Below are 16,389 nucleotides of genomic sequence, written 5' to 3'. Positions count from 1 at the left end.
ATGAGCCAACAGCACATGCCCACAGCGAGGAAGGCAGACTGCATGCCGGTCACATCAGGAGAAGCATGGTCAGCAGACTGAGGGAGTCTAACTTGTCTCTCTACTCAACACTGGTGAGGCTGCACCAGTTCGGGGCTCCCCAGTTCAAGAGGGATGTTGAAAAACTGGTGAGGGTCCAACAGACATCTACCAAGCAGTGAGGGGCTTGATTTACATGGTGACACTGAGGAGATGGGCTTCCTCAACCTAGCAAAGGGGAGTCAAAGGGGCAATCTAATAGTGGCCTTCAGCTACACAAAAGATATAGCTGAACCTTTCTAGAACAGCAACAGCAGACAGTGCAACAAGGGATACAAGCCACATGTCATGGCTTTGGACCACAAAGGCTGAATATTAGAAAAACTTCTCCACTAAGGGAGCAGCACCTGCAGAGACATGGCATAATTTCCATTCTGAAGAGTCTTCTAGACTCAGCCAGAGAAAGTCACAGCTGACCGATCTAGTGTTGGTGAGAGTCTGACTTTGAGCAGCCTGGACCAGAGATTTCCAGAGATCCAAACAACACTTCTCAGATGGTATGAACAAATCGGTACCAGACCTGATGCTATTCAATGCCTTCTCTATGTGATGCAATAATTCAAGTAAAAGTAAGATCATGGTTGAAAAACATCTGGTTGACGCTGTAATTTGGAGAATCAGACAAGGATGTGACCAAGTGATCTGAATCACTTTGCGAGCTGAGCCCATTCAGCTAAAGCACCTTTATGTACTGCCCAGCGCAAGGTGTTTTGACCAAGGGTTATCAGCCATCCCCATAGGATGGGGGCTCAAATCCTGGGAAAGGTTGAAAGGTTCGAGCAGATGAGCAGTTCATCATTAGTCCTCAATGCAATGCTGAAGCAAGAGAGCTAAATGATCCTCAGATACTTAAAAAGAACAATCAATAGAGAAAGGAGATGGATTTACAGTAAATGTAGCTGTGGCTGAGTCAAATAACAGCATGTTGCCTATAGTCTGACTTTTTTTATTTTAAGAACATTGGGTAATGAAGAGCCATAAAAATTCTTTGAAGGCCACAATAAATGAACTCACGAAGAGACATTTAACGAGCATTATGCGATTAACTTTCCAAAAAGAACATCAAGAGATAATTGATTATAAAGTAAAAGTAAACTTTTCAGGGAATAACGTTCAGGTAACAAAGTTTTATTTAGTCTGATCTAAAGTAAAAAAAATGGAACTTTAAACCAGATGAATGCAAATTAGAAATTAAATGCTAACTACCAGTAGCTAGAGGAATTAACAACTGGAACAACCAACTGAAGGAAACAGTGGGTTGGGCACCATTGCAACATGTTGCCCAGGGAGGGTGTGGAACCCCCATCCCTGGAGGTTTTCAACACCTTTTCAGCTGGACAAAGCCCTTTGCAACCTGCTTGGCTGGCAATGCCGACCTCATGTTGAGCAGGACTGCTTGTTGCACTAGTGACCTCCCAAGGTCCCTTCCAACAGGGACGGGTCTGCCATTCTCCACCTCTTGATGTTTTTCATTCCAACCTACATGTTTGTCTGGGAAATGCTTCAGCCAAACAATTTATTAAGCTAAATAGCGGGGTAATAATGCGAGTTTTATTAGCTCACAATACACAGCAAAATAATTGAACAGACACTCCAGTATTGAATTCTGTGTTTAAAAAACAAAACCCACAAAACCCAGTTGACTGAGCTCAACATACTTTTAGGCATTTTCTCCTTGCAAGAAGAATATACTTTAGTCTCACCCCTCTCACGCTCTCAGCCCTCACCACCACAATTTCCTCATGCTCTTCCATCGCAAGCTCACTGAACGTCTCATCGCAGCCACGTTGCACAATCCTCTCTCCAACAACCCACTTTCAAGCCTGGGCTCCTGAGCAGAAGGGGTTGGGCAGATTCTCCCACACCCGTTTCTTACTTGCACCAGGCCATGTGCCATCTTGTCCTCCAATTTTATCTTAGACTCTCTCCAACTTAATTTCCACGTCTTACAGTCTACCAAAGTATCCTTCACCAAATCCTCTGAAGAAAGCTGTCAGGAGGAGGCAAAGCAGAAAAAAGATTGCCCACAAGTTCTCATGAGGTATCGGAGGAAGGACAGCAAACTATAAACAAGAGACTCCACCAAGGCAGACATTACTAAACTCCATAGGCAAGATCTTACTGGAGGCAAATCCACAAGGGAAAAAAAAAAAAAAAAAGATTACAGAAAGCTGGCAAGTCCTCAAAGCAATGGTACTAATGGCACAAACAGAAATTATCCCAGTGCAAAGCAGTAACAAGTGTGGTAGGATGGTAGGAGACCAACTTGGCTAACTCACATGAGCTCCTCATTGGTCTCAGGCACAGGAAGGCACGCATGTGGAAAGTGGAAATTAGGTCAGATTAATAAGGATAAATACAAAAGAGTGGCATCAGCACAACAGACTGAACTCCAAACAGCTACACAAAGAGTAAGAGGCGACTAGCAAAAAACAGCAAAGACAAGAAGCAATTCTCATGTACATTAGTAATCAACGTAACAACATATTGGTCTGTTACTCAGGGGACAGAAAAAGCAACTGAGAAACTATACTGAGGACAAAGTGTTTTATGCCTTTTTGCATAAGTCTTCACTATAAACAGCAAAGAGGTGTCTAGCACAAAAAGTAGTGGCCAAAGAGTATACCTAAGCTTTCAATAAAAAAATGCAATGTCAGATTTTGATTAAATTGACTCTGGAATGCTTAATTATCTGGAGCAACCATGGAAGAGCTCAAGCCCTGAGAGCTCTCAGCTGATGGAAGGCAACTGCACTGAAAAAGGGAAGAGTAGTGCCCACCTCTAAAAACAAACAGAGAAGCTAAGAACTCACAGATCACTCTGATTCAAGACATTAAAAAAAGCAACAACCTGTAAGTCCCTGCAAGACAAGGCAAGCATTAGTACATATGGACTTACTAGGAACAAATGGTGTCTAACCAACGTCAGTTCCTTCTGCAATAGGGTAACAGACCTTCAGCACAGCAGAGAAGCAGATGTTAAGCATCATACATTAAGTAATGTTCCTGACTCTCTTTCACATGGTATTTTCAAAATTAATTTAAGGAAGGATAAACCTAGTACAGGCTCAAAAAATACTGGTTTGATAACTGTTCTGAGAATATTTATCAAAGATAACCATACAAATTGAAATGAATATCAACTTGGATTGGGCAAGGTTTCTCCTAGGTTCAGCTCTGTTCAATATTCTTATTAACCAACCAGATGATGGAAGAAAGTATGCTTATTAAAATTGCAGGTGGCATGAAACTAAGAGTAACTGCAAGGCTTAGAATCCTAAATGGCTTTGTCAAATTTGTCTAAAAAGGATTACATTTCAGAGGGGCAGTTGTGAGGGTCTGCACTTACGCAGCATTAATTGTTTGCCCAAGAACACGGCAGAGAGCTGTAGAATAGTTAGCAACTCTTCAGAAAAGGATCTGGGAGTCAAAGCGGATCACAAAACCAATAGGAGTCAGCAATACCGTATTTCTAAGAAAAGGCAACCACTGTGTTGAATCATATGAACAGAGACAAGCCTGCAGAAGTCCTGCTTTGTGCTTTTCTTCCAGCACTGGCTCAGTGCTGCATCCAGCCTTGGGTACCACTTTTCAAGGGGGACGTGATCAAGGGGAGAGAGTCCAGAGGAGCATGAAGATGAACAGAGGACCAGAAAATGTCATGGACAAAGAGCTGAAGTTATTAAGCCTGAAGAAGACGATTCTGCCACAGTTTTCAAGTATGGAAAGAGGCTGCTGCAAAAAGGAAGGGAACGATCTGTTCCCTTTGTCCTCTAAGTGGCTGAAATTGGGAGCAAAAAAGATTCAGGTTAAACTTTCTAAGGAAAAAGACAATTAAACACTGGAAGAGATTTCACAGAATCCTAGAATAGTTTGGGTTGGAAGGGACCTTCAAAGATCATCCAGTCCAACCCCTCTGCCATGGGCAGGGACACCTTCCACTAGACCAGGTTGCTCAAAGCCCCATCCAGCCTGGCCTTGAACACTTCCAGGGATGGGGCATCCACAGCTTCTCTGGGCAACCTGTTCCAGTGTCTCACCACCCTCATCGTAAAACATTTCTTCCTTACATCCAATCTAAACCTACCCTCTTTCAATTTTAAAACATTGCCCTTGTCCCATCAGTACAGGCCTTGCTAAAAAGTCTGTCCCCATCTTTCTTTTAAGCCCCCTTTAAGTACTGAAAGGCCACAATAAGGTCTCCCTGGAGCCTTCTCTTCTCCAGGCTGAACAACCCCAACTCTCTCATCTTTTCTTCATAGGAGAGGCGTTCCAGCCCTCTGATCGTCTTTGTGGCCTCCTCTGGACCCACTCCAACAGGTCCATGTCTGTCTTGCACTGTGGACCCCACAGCTGGACACAGTGCTCCAGGTGGGGTCTCAGGAGAGCAGAGTAGAGGGGCACAATTCCCTCCCTCGACCTGCTGGCCACACTGCTTTGGATGCAGCCCAGGATACAATCGGCTTTCTGGGCTGCTAGCACACATTACCAGCTCATGTCTAATTTTTCATCTACCAGTATCCCCACGTCCTTCTCTGCAGAGCTGCTCTCAATCCATTCATCCCCCACTCTGCACTGGTACTGGTGATTGCCTTGACCCATGTGCAGGACCTTGCACTTGGCCTTGTTGAACTTCATGAGGTTCACACGGGCCCACCTCTCAAGCCTGTCAGGGTCCCTCTGGATGGCATCCCTTCCCTCCAGCCTATCAACTGCACCACTCAGTTTGATGTCACCTGCAAACTTGTTGAGGGTGCACTCAATCCCACAATCTATGTCATTAATAAAGATATTAAATAGTATTGGTCCCAGTGGGACACCACTCGTTACTGGTTCCCATTTGGACATTGAGCTGTTGACTGTAACTCTTTGGATGCAGCCATCCAGCCAATTCCTTACCTACCTAATAGTCCATTCATCAAATCCATCTCTCCCCAGTCTCCTGGGAAGGCTTCAGATGTACTGTCACTGACAGTCTTTTAAAAGCTGGTTAGACAAACATTTCTCAGGAAGGACAGACATCTTGACCCTAGGCAGGAAGGTCGGTAAATGATGTCCCATTGCCCTTTCCCATCTCACCGGGGGATTGCACAAGGTTGTTCCTGCCTCACATGCAGATTCTGGGCTCTTCTGGACGCTGCCAGCTACTTCTTCAGGAACCTAACTGGCCACAACACCTTGTCCTTGTTGGTCCCAGCAATTCTTTTATTCTCTTGGTTCTCCTGCTAGTTCTCTACTGGTTCTTTCACCAGCCTCAAAAAGATCGTCCTCATCCCTCACCTTCAGTTGTCCTATGTTTTTCATGTGTCTCACGTGGCTCTGCCCATAGCACCTTCTTTTCTCCCTTCGTGCTTCTTCTAGCTAGCCTTATGTTTTAATTTAATACCATCTCTCAGCTCTATGTTGATGATTCATAGTTCTGCCTTTCTATTCCTGGACTGTCTACTGTCCAAAATGAAGTCTCAGCTTATTTTCCCCTACAGCATTTCAAGTGTGTACCCACAAGCCCAAGCTCAACATGATTAAAGAGAGCTGTTACTAATCCCAGCTTTGTCCCCTCTTCCCCCAAGCCCTTGCTGCTCGATGCCTGGGGACATCACTTAGATCCTGTGTGAGAGTTGAGGACACAATTCAGACAGGGAACAGAGTTCACGGACCTAACTCTCCTCTTCTCTCCACATACTTTTTGCCCCTAAACCCCTACAGAGCTACACAAGTTATAGTCCCTGAAATACAGCCTTTATCACCTGGTCGCACAGTCAAAGACCCCAGGCTTCCACTCTACATCAATCACTATTGCACCCTTCCCCCCAAAATTGTCTACAACACGTAAAATTGTGCCTCATCCATATTCAGTCAGAATGCTGCTGCTAAAATTATTTTCTTAACCTCTCTTTCTTAAGCAGGCCAACCCTCCCTTTGAATCCCCCCTCCGGGTCCTCCTCTTCTGTCACGTCAACTGCAAGCTGCTTGTCTTCACCCTCCCAAACTACTCATACGTTAACAACTAGCCTTGCTTTGCTGCTGAAGAGCTGACTGTTCTCCCTCCCAAACTATGACAGCAATCTCCACTTCCCAGCTGCTAAATTTCAAGCAAACACCTCTCTATTTTCTCCCATTTGTACTTCATGTTTGAAAAAGAGCTCTCTGTAAACAACCTGAAATCTGCTTTATTACCCTCTTTCAAATCACTCCTTAAAGCTCTCCTGTGCCTCTGTACTCACCAGAAACATCAAAAACAACACAGGTTAGATGACTGCCATGTTAAGACCATGCCCACAATGCAGGCCATGCCGTCCCACTGCCTCTGTGCGCTCCCCACTTGGTCATCCGCATCTGCCCCTCATTTTTAAATAAACTACAAGACCTCTGCGGCAGGGTTCTCTTTGTCCTGTGTTCTCACAGCATCTTCTGCAGGAGGAACCTGATCAGATAAGGCTCCAGGGTGTGACTGTAATGAAAAAAACAGTAACAGAAGCAGCAGACTCACACCTAACCATTCCCACACAGAAGAGCCATAGTGCTTTCGACCCTGCAGCACCCATCACCCGCCGGAGACAGCACCAGCCCTGGCCACCCGCCCGCCGGCCAGCAGCGCTGCTTTGTTCATGGATTTGCGCTCCATTTGCCCCCATTCACTCATCTGGAGACTGGGGAAGGGACATGCACTTGCTAGAGGCTGATCTGAAGGTCAAAACCCTTTCCATTAAGCACAGGAGTCACTGCTGGGCTAAATATCAAAAGCTGTCCAAAAAACAACAGCAGGAGGCAAGTGAGCGACAAACATGCTATAGGGAGCAAGTGCCAGGGGCTGACAGCCCCTGTTATCCATTGCAGCAAGTTGAGACACGAGATGACGAACCCGAAGCCGGTGGCTCCCAACCCTCCAGGACTACAGCATCAGCACGACAGGACCGGGATTTCGGACGCAGCAGCCAGCAACCAGTTAGCTGTAACTGAGGTGCAGTGCCCTTGATGACTGAGTGGATTTCATCACCACACAGATCACATGGAAGGAACAAGATCTCACACATAACCCGGGGCAAGAACTTCCAGAGTGACTCACGCAAGCCAGAGGTTCCAGTGCTGAGATGCAGCCCCACGGCAGCGAGCCACTGAGGACAGATGTAAACGTCCCTTTCCGTCCATGTGGCACGAGCTGAGGCGCTCTGCTTTGTCTAGATATCTATTTCCTTGGGATTTGTAGGAATTCTGAAGCAGCAAGGGTTTGCCAGGTTTGGCTGAAACTGGACAGCAGGTCTGAAAGTTACTGGGGCAGGAGAGGCAAGCAGACACAGAAGGACACGCCTTAATTATACGAACCTCCTTTCAGTAGGGAAGCAGGCTAAAATTATCTTGATTTTTAGCCTTCCTGCCTCAGAAGACTCCTTGCTCTCACTACAACACTCCAGAAAATCCATCTGAATAGGCACACCCCAGCTTCAGTGCTGCTAGTGATGCCCCGAGCATTGCAGGAGGAGGTAGAAGGAAATAAGACCACAGTTGCCTTTTTCATGCAGGACACTATAGGCAGAAATAAAACTGACTTGGTTTGTTCACTCCGTGCAGCTGCTATACAGGAGACTCTGGCTCGCAGAAAGTCCTGGAGGAGGGTTTAAAAAAATCAGACACCAAAGTAGGAAGGTGGGATCATGAAGAGAAAAGGACTCCTTCTGCCCAGGGAGGGATGCAATAGAAGCATGACGGTATTACTGAGGTGCTCATCAAGCTTAAAAGCTCTGATCATAGGCACGTTGCTGGGGCAGCTCTTGTATCCCTCAATTTCTAGCAGTTAGGCCTTTGTTTCAGCCCATTGCTGCTTCTTTGAACTCACAGCTATTGCCCACACCCCTCTCCCATTCACCGCCAGCTAAGAGAGTGACTGGGATTTCAGCTCAAGGGCTGCCACCCCATTGCCCAGGGGCACCAGGAACACCCAGTCTTCCCCAGGGTCGTCTTCTGATGAGGAGAAAAGGTGGGACCCATTTCACGTCAGCCAGCCCATCTGGAAACACAGCTTAAGGTCCAGATCAGACATAATCTAAACCTAGTTTGGCCACTCAAATTAACCAAAAGTCCTGTCACCAGCTGTGAACAGCCAGCCTGGATGCACAAACGCCTTTAATCCTCATCTTGGTGAGACTCCAGAGGAGGCGAGAACACAGCGCTGCCCAAGACTTGAAGGTGTCTGAGCAGAAAGCGGACACGCTCCGTCAGTTAGCTATTCACAGAGCAATTGCCAAAAACTAACCACACTCAAATTTCTCCTACTGGGTCCTCACCAAACAAAGCCACGGCCACTCCAGCCCAAGCACAGAAGGAAAGCGCAAGCGACAATCCCGGCCACAAACCGAGGTCTCGCCCTGCACCAAACGCAGAGGCAGCTCCCGGGGACAGGGTCCCCGCAGCCATCCCTATTCCGACAGAGGGCCGGGCAGCTGCCGGTCAGCAGGACGTCGCTGCTTGGAGCGCCGGTCGGGTGCAGGACTGTCCCTGAACAAGCAAAAGACTCTGTGGAAGCAAACTGCAAAACTGCCTGCTGGGAGAAATCATGAGAGCTACGAGTTTATGTTGGGTCAAGGAAGACTAAACAAGCCAAGGGAAAAGAGCCACCAAGGACTAAACAACACACAGAAACCACACCGAGCTCAGGAAGACCTGCCGACGTCTAGCAAAACACTTGGAGAAAGCATCCCTTAAACAGGCACTGGTTCCCACACTCCTCCCCAGGCGTTTGACTTGTGCTGCTGTCATGGTCAGGATATTTAGCAAACAGACCTTTGCTGTAAGCTGTCTCACACAAGCTCAGAATCAGCAAAATATAGGTCCATTTTGCCTTCCCCCCCAGCCCTGACTATGCATTACTGCCTCCTCGCCTGTGCCCACACTCGCATTCATATAGTCGCACCAGGCACCCGGTGAGCAACTGAAAACTGGTCCAACCAAACCCCAGTGCAAAGCTCGGTTTCTACCAGAGCAGTTCCCTGATCCAGCTCACCATGAGCAACCCGTGCTGGCAAAAGGGAGGGCAGGCAAGGAGCTGCCAGGTGGGAAGAGTTGCATTGCCCCTTCTAGCAGCAACCGCCCTTGTGTCAGATTGAGGTAATTGTGAAACCACAGCCACAGAAATCTCCGATGCTCTCACTGAGACCACATCCAAATCCCGTTCTCTCCCTGCAGCGTACCTCCACGTCCTCATCTTTTCCTCTTTAGCCACAATGTCAGAGTTCTTGCCCCCACAGCACCAGAAACCTTCTCTTCCCTCACCATGGCACCTGCAACTTCATCCTTCTCAGTCTTCAGCTATCAAGACCATCCGCCAGTCTTCCTGCTCCAGCTTCATCATCTCCCCCAACTCCTGTCAATCACAGCATCAAGCAGCTTCTTTTTTTGATTTTCTGACTCTTCCACAAGACTTTGTTCTTGAGTTGTAAGTCTACGAGGTAAGAGCTGCATCTGGCAAAGGTGGCTCCAGATGATTGGGGCTACAATATAAAACTTCATAAAAACAGTGGATGTATTTGTCCAAGCATGCTACTGGCCTCCTCCAGCCGTGTTTCTGCTCTGCCCATCACTCTCACAGGGCCAAGGTCTCCCCTCGCACCAGGACCCGCTCCGGGACTCTCCCCATGCACATCTTTCTGCTTGTGCCACTCACGCCGGGCATCGGCTCTGGGAGATGCTGAGCAGCATCAGCCCTGCCGACCCCTCTGCCAGGCAAGGACACACGCTGTGTTAGGGGACCCAAGGCTTTTCCTTGCCAGCACGTAAGGCAGGCAGCTCAAGAAGCGCTTCCAAGTACCCTCAGAAGTCTCTCCTAGGAGTCTTTGCCCTGAGACCCCAGCACCCCCCGTCCAAACAAAACAAAGCCTGTGATCAGAACATTTGCCTGATCTCTCATTTTTGTGTTCTTTTAACCACCTTTGCACTTAATTTCCAGCAAAGCTCGAGGCTACAGTGACAGAGGAGTCCTGCCCCGATCCGGCACGCAGAAGGGGCAGCACAGCAGAAGACGCGCAGCCCTCCAGGAGCCCCGGCTCCAGCCCCGGGAGCAGAGAAGAGCTGATGGCTCTGAGGTTTTCTGCTCTTGGAGGAGACGGAGCACAGCTCCTCACACCACACCCCGCCACCATTCCCTGTGGTTTCCCAGCCTTCGGGAACTTACAGGCACACATAAACAGGGCAATTCTGCAGAGGTCATGGAATTAGCAGGAAAAAGCTAGCTAAGCAGAACACTCTCCTTCCCAAAGGGTGTAATTTACTTGAGGCTGATTCAGCTGAGCAAGGACATGCCGGCAAACCCTGTGCGCGGCCTGGCAGCACGGGGCTCCCCAGAACCGAGGCAGGACGCTGGGAGGACTCCAGTGAGCTTCATTCTTGCCTTCCTCAGGAAGGTACTGCATCAATAGCAACTCCTGCCTCCGATTTTGCTTTGTGAATCAAAGTGACCTCATTAATTGGTACAAGCGGCTTTAAAAACAAAAATACCCAGTATCAAAGGACTACTTACTCTTAGAAAGAAATGCAAAAAAAAAAAAATCCAGAACGTTGGAGATGCCTGTTGAAAAAAATTACACTAATTATTAACAGCGAGATGGCTAATAATGGAGAAAAACTCCTAAGGTAGCAAGGCCCTAGACTGTAACTGTATCTCAAAGACATGCCTTAACCAGATGCCTTAGATCTAGCTGATTGGGAAAAGGCTAAAATTCTGGGGTGAAAGTGTTCCTACCAAGTGACCCAACAGTCCATTCTGGTCTTAAACTCACCAAAACAGCTGGGACCTGGAGCAATGCAAAGCCAACATTCAAAGGCAACTCCTGCCCAGCAAAAGCCAGATGCAGAGCCACAGTTAACTGCCAGTCTGCTATCAGCAGATCATTCTCCAGGGCTTTTTTCATCCTGTGCCTCTGCCAGAGAAGCAACAGCTGAAAAATGTAGAGGAAAGCTTTTCCAAACTAATCTCACTTCTTAAAATGCAGAAAGGAACCAAAGCGAGTTTAGAAGTGTGTTGGAGGGGTGTGAAAGGACAATAACTGGAAAAAACACACACTCCGGGTAAATCTCTGACTACCCTCATTCAAACAGGGAGATTCTTGCTCCTGCTATCTGGCCACCAACTCCTCTCACCATGGCTGACAACTTTCTCCAAGCTTTTCCTGAGAGCTGAGCCTTTAGGTGGGCTGCAAGACATGTGCACGACAGCTAACGTCAAGAAAAAATTCCTATCATCTGACAAAAGCTCTGTTGAGGGATCTCACCTACTTCTCCTCACCTATCTTCCACCTCCTCCCTCCTGGCCTTTGTTACTTTACACACACAGAAGACCTCAGTGTAACCATCTTCTCAGCCCCGCACTATGATCCTCCTTCCGCATCTCCACCCTCCTGGCTCACTCTCTCCTGTGTGTCCGTGGATCCACGCTGGCTCCTGCTGCCCCATGTAACTCGCAGTCCCTGTCCTGCGCATCCCTCAGGTAATTCTCTGCACCACCGGCATCGTTCTCCCTGCCTAGAACCCACGTTTTGGTCACTTCTGTGAAAGAAATTAAGTGCTGTGCAATTACTGTTCTAATTACAAATTCTATTAATATAATTCTGTATATAGTCTGTTCCAGACTAACACAGTTAGAGGTCACATTTATTACAAGCAGGGGTTGTACCAACCTCAGAACTAAAGTTGCGTATCATTTTGCTTTATGCACATATAAAATCTTTTACAGAGCTCAGCAGCTTGCAGCAGTCTCTGAAATTTGGCAAAGAAACAAGCCTGGGATGAGGGAAACGCTTTTTGCTAGCCCCCTGAAAATCTGTCCAAATTTGGCGGTTAGAAACTACTGAAAACCACCGGGTCCTGCCTATGATTCAGCTGACGCTGGCCACCAGCCAAACCCACCGCCTTCCCCAGCCCTGGGTGCCCAACAGCCCTCTCTCCTGCCACAGCCTCTAAGCGAAGAAGCTCCAGCTACAAGGAGGAGACCAAAATAAAGCAGATTTCCCTTTACTCCCGCAGCGACACTCTGAACACCACCTCTGTCCGGGCCTGGGAGAGGCTGACTGGCGAGCAGCCGCAGGCTCCGTCCGCACGCCGGTTTTGCCCGGTGTTTGACTCCAAGCTCTTCTCATTCCTCCTTGGGAAAAGACTCCTTCCCCTCAACCCGGCAGGGCTACCAGGGCTCTCGGCTGCAGCAGCCTACCCGACACCCGCTCTATCTCCCTCTTTGGCAATGCTGTCTGCAGCACGAGCCACAAAACCACAAGGTTTCTGTACAACACACCTTCTGCAAACGCCTCCCTCTCCTACCCGCCAACACTGCTCCAAAGGTGAAAACCTGCACGGAAGCAATGGCAACCCCAACTCTGGCCGGAGGGTGGATGGCTCGGGCACACCACTACCGCTGCGGAAAGGAACTGGCCCCTGCCTTTTTCCCTTTTGAAAATAAAGGAATTGCCTGCAGAAAAAGAATCTGGTAAGAGGACGTGAGCAAGTCTTGCAATATCCTGCACTCGGTGTTAGGAAGTTGAATTTGGGATTTCACTGGCAACTTCCATAACAGATTTTAGGACCAGAAGCAGTCGTTACGGTCACACAGTCTGATCTTTGGATCCAGAACATAAACAAACCAACAAATGAAAACCCTCTTCCAGCAATTTCTGTATCAAGCCCAAAACACGCAGTTTAGAAGGATATTCCCTTCCAGACTCAGGCGCTTCAAGAAACGATAACATCTCCAGCAAAACTCTTCCAGTGGTTAATTACCCCCACCGTTAATCCAGTCTCTCTCTCACACACACCTGGTAACGTATTGCCTGTAACTGCACAATCACAGCGCACTTTTCACCAGGATCATGATTTAACCCTGTGCCTAGCAGGTAAGTGGGGAATGCAGCCAAGACAAGGAAGTCTGTGGGATTCCTGCTCCGCCAAATCCACAGCTGGAAAGAAAGGAGGGAGGAGGCAGGGAAGGGCCAGAAAAGACAGGATGGGTCTGTGGCTGGAGCAGGCAAAGCTCCCGAGGAGACCTGGCCTCCAGCCCGGTCACACAGCCCTGTGTGATGCCAAGCAAGCTCCGCCATGGCCGCCCGCTAGTGTGCTGGTCACTCTTCACACCTCATCTTCGGGTTAAACGAGACAGCTGCCGTCCAGCTTTGGGAAGCCCTGACCGCTTGCAGCTGCGTGTGAAAGAATTTTGTTTTCACGCCTGCCTTTGAGCAGCAGGAGAAAACACGCACCACGAGTGACGTTGCTAAGAGACGCACCTAAACGCCAACGTGCTCCCCATCAGCTTACCCGTGCTCACGTGGCGCAGGACGGGGCGCGGGTGAGCAGCGGCAGGCGAGGACAGACAGCGGCTGGGGAGGGACGCATGCACCCGACACCCAGGGGAGCGGCTCTACGTCCCCGCCGTAGAGGGAGGGAGATGAGGTGCGAGGGGCAGGGACGCAGGGAGCCCGGGAGGGTTGGCCAGCCGCGCTCTGCCTGCGGAGGTGGCCCCATGAGCGACTCAGGAGTAACAGCCAGGTTTCCTACACCAGTATTTCAGTTGGTAGCTTTTCTGTCCCACAACACGGGAATCACAAGCAGGATCAGACCACGTCATCACAATTACCAGTCCCTCGGGTCTTCCACTGCAGCCGGCATCAGAGGCACAAACAAGGAAGAGCTGCAGGAGCCCCATGGGAACAGACGCACGACGGTCTTCCCCCACCAGGACCACCCCGACCTCCCCAGCCAGAGGCTGGCTGGAGCCCCGGCGCGCAGGGCTGAGGCACTGCCGTGGCCTGTGCTAGCCCTGGGCACTCCCACTGATCTCCAGGACAAATCCCTTCCCTCTTCACTTCATTAAATTCCATTAATTCAATGGCGTTCTGTGGCAGGAGACCTCACAGAGCAGTCAGAGAAGTGGAAAAAAGCCCCCTCCTTTTATTGGTTTTACATTTGCCCGGTTCACGATCCCACCGAGCGCCCTTTGTCCTTGCACCGCAAGACCGATGAAACAAATTCTGGAACTTAGATTCCCTCGACCATGCAATCTTTTAGACTTTTGTCACAGTCCCTCTTACTTTTCTTCTTTCCAAAGAAACCACCCCCAAAGACTGAAGCGGAACGCAGGTGCCTCAAGAAGAGCTCCAGGGAAGCCGTCCGGCCCAGACTGCCACCCCCGTGCAGCGTCACCTGCCGCGGAGGCCGGTACCGCGTGCTCCCTGCCTGCGCCCGCTCTCCAAAACCGGTCCCGCGTGCCACCCGCAGCGACGTTCCTGGCGTTGAGTTAGCGGAAGCGGACCCGAGCACACTGCCAAAATTGAGACGAGACAACAAAAACCACGGCGGGGAAACGGCAACACTCAACAAGCCACCGAGCCGAATCGGGATGCCTCGCACAGACCAAATGGCACCCGTGGCCCCAAGGCTTTCTCTGCTGAAGGGCAAAGCCCGGCTGCAAAAACCTGAAGGTTTAGGATCACCAAAGCCAGCCAGAGGGACCGTTCGGCCGGCCCGTGGGCCGCCTAGCACCGGCCTCAGGGCAGAGCCGTGAATCCTTCCCCCTTCCCTCCTCCATCCCCTCGCTCAGCTCCAGCTCAGCCTTTCAGCTCCGAGTTCCCCGGGCCGGGACTGCAGTATTCTGCATTTTTAATTTCAGCCAGCTTCGGCGCGTCACGCACCCCGCCGGATTTCGTTGCCCGCCGATGCCAAGGGCAGGTCCCCTCGCACGCAGACCTCGGCTCCGCAGCCCGCGGCTCCCCGGTGGGAAGGGCGAAGGCGACCGTCCTCCCGCCCTGCGCGGGCTGCCGGGCCGCGACCACCGCCGCTGCAGGCCGCGGCGCCGGGCCGGGACCCCCGGGGCCGGGGGGGGGGCGGCTGCGGAGTGCACACCCCCCCCCACCACCACCTCCCGCCCGGCGCCTGCAGCCCCCCGGGCCCGAGCCCAGCCGGGCCCCGAACGGCTCCCGGCAGCGGGGGCGGGGGGACACGCCGCGCCCCGCAGGCCCCGGCCCGCCTCGGCGCAGGCCGCGGCCCGGCCCCGCCGCCGCCGGCTCCGGCCACCCCCGCGGGCCGGCGCTGCCGCTTCCCGCCGCTGCTGCGGGGGGCCCGCCGGGCAGCGCGGCCGGGCCCGGCCCGGCGAGCGGCGGGGCGGGCAGGGCTCCAGCCGGGCCCCGCGGGCAGGCAGCGGGCGAGGCCGCCGCCCCCGGCGGGCACCGGGAGCAGGTGCAGCGGCCGGCGGGGGACAATGGGCAGCGGCGACGGCCCGGCCCGGCCCGGCCGGGTTCGGCGCGGCGCGGTCGGGGCCGGCGCGGCCCCGCTTGGCCCGGCGCGGCCCGCCCCGGTTCGGTTCGCCCCGTCCCGGTTCGGTTGGGTTGGCCCCGGTTCGGCCCGTCCGCCTCACCCTCAATGGAGATGACGTGCTCGCGGATCTGGCTCTGCAGCGCCAGGTCCTCCACGCGCTCGATGAGGTCGTAGATGGCGTAGATGTTGGGGTGCACCGACTCGAAGCGCCCGATCTCGGCCCGGATCGCCGCCGAGTTGGAGAGCCCGAACTGGGGCGGCGGCGGCCCGCCGGGCTGCGGGCCCGAGGGGCCGGGCACCGGCACCGGCACCGGCCCGCCCGGCGCCGCCAGGCTCTGCTGCTGCGGGCTCTGCCCGGGCCCGCCCTGGAAGTTCATGGCGGCGGCGGCGGCGGCGGGGCCGGCGGTCAGCGGCGCGGAGCCGCCGGCAGCCGCTGCATGGCCGCGCTCTGCGGGCTCCGCCGCTCTGCGGGCTCTGCCGCCCCCGCCCCGCCGCCCGCTCCGCGCCGCCGGCAGCGCGCCCCGCGTCACGCACCGCCCCCGCCCCGCCCGCGCCCGCGTCACGCCGGCGGGAGCGGGACCGGCCCCGGGGCGGGGCGGGGGGGGGGGGGGGCTGCGCCGCCGGCGGGGGGGGGGGGGACACACACGACCCGACCCCGCCCCGCCCCGCCCCGGCACGGCCCCTGCCCGCCCGGCCCCACGCGTGGCCCCGTGCCCGCGGCCCCACGTAGCCCCCGCCCCCGGCTCTGCCCGCCGGGCAGCGGGGCTCGGCCCCCGCCCGCTCCCCGGCCCGGCCGCCCCCCCCCCCAGGCGCTGGCGGACCCTCGCCCGCCCCACGGGACGGGGGGACGCGGCTCCCCACACACCCCGCCACCCCTGGCCGTCCCGCCGGGCCCCCCCCCCCCCGGCAGGGCTGCCCCCGCCGCCGCGCCGGCGTGGAGCTGCCTCCCCTGCCCGCGTGCCCCCCGGGCAGACCCCTCGGCAGCCCACGGGGCGCCGGGCCGGTGCCCCCCAGCCCGGCCTGGGGA

General features: G+C 52.9%; 1 protein-coding gene across 2 annotated transcripts in view; it reads right to left on the bottom strand.

Moving 5' to 3' along the window:
- Positions 1-15,865, bottom strand: part of AGAP3 (ArfGAP with GTPase domain, ankyrin repeat and PH domain 3) — a 152,794-nt gene extending 136,929 nt beyond the window's left edge. For both annotated transcript variants that reach the window (XM_052809928.1, XM_052809937.1), the window contains exon 1: positions 15,463-15,865. In XM_052809928.1, the coding sequence (XP_052665888.1) occupies positions 15,463-15,739 (277 nt within the window). In that variant the 5' untranslated portion in view covers positions 15,740-15,865. The remainder of the gene's footprint in view (positions 1-15,462) is intronic.
- Positions 15,866-16,389: the final 524 nt, after the last annotated feature.

This window comes from Harpia harpyja, chromosome 1 (assembly GCF_026419915.1).
Source record: "Harpia harpyja isolate bHarHar1 chromosome 1, bHarHar1 primary haplotype, whole genome shotgun sequence".
In the NCBI taxonomy this organism is placed as follows: domain Eukaryota; kingdom Metazoa; phylum Chordata; class Aves; order Accipitriformes; family Accipitridae; genus Harpia; species Harpia harpyja.
The sequence above is the reverse complement of the archived record's forward strand: the minus strand, read 5'-3'. Positions and strand labels throughout refer to the sequence as shown.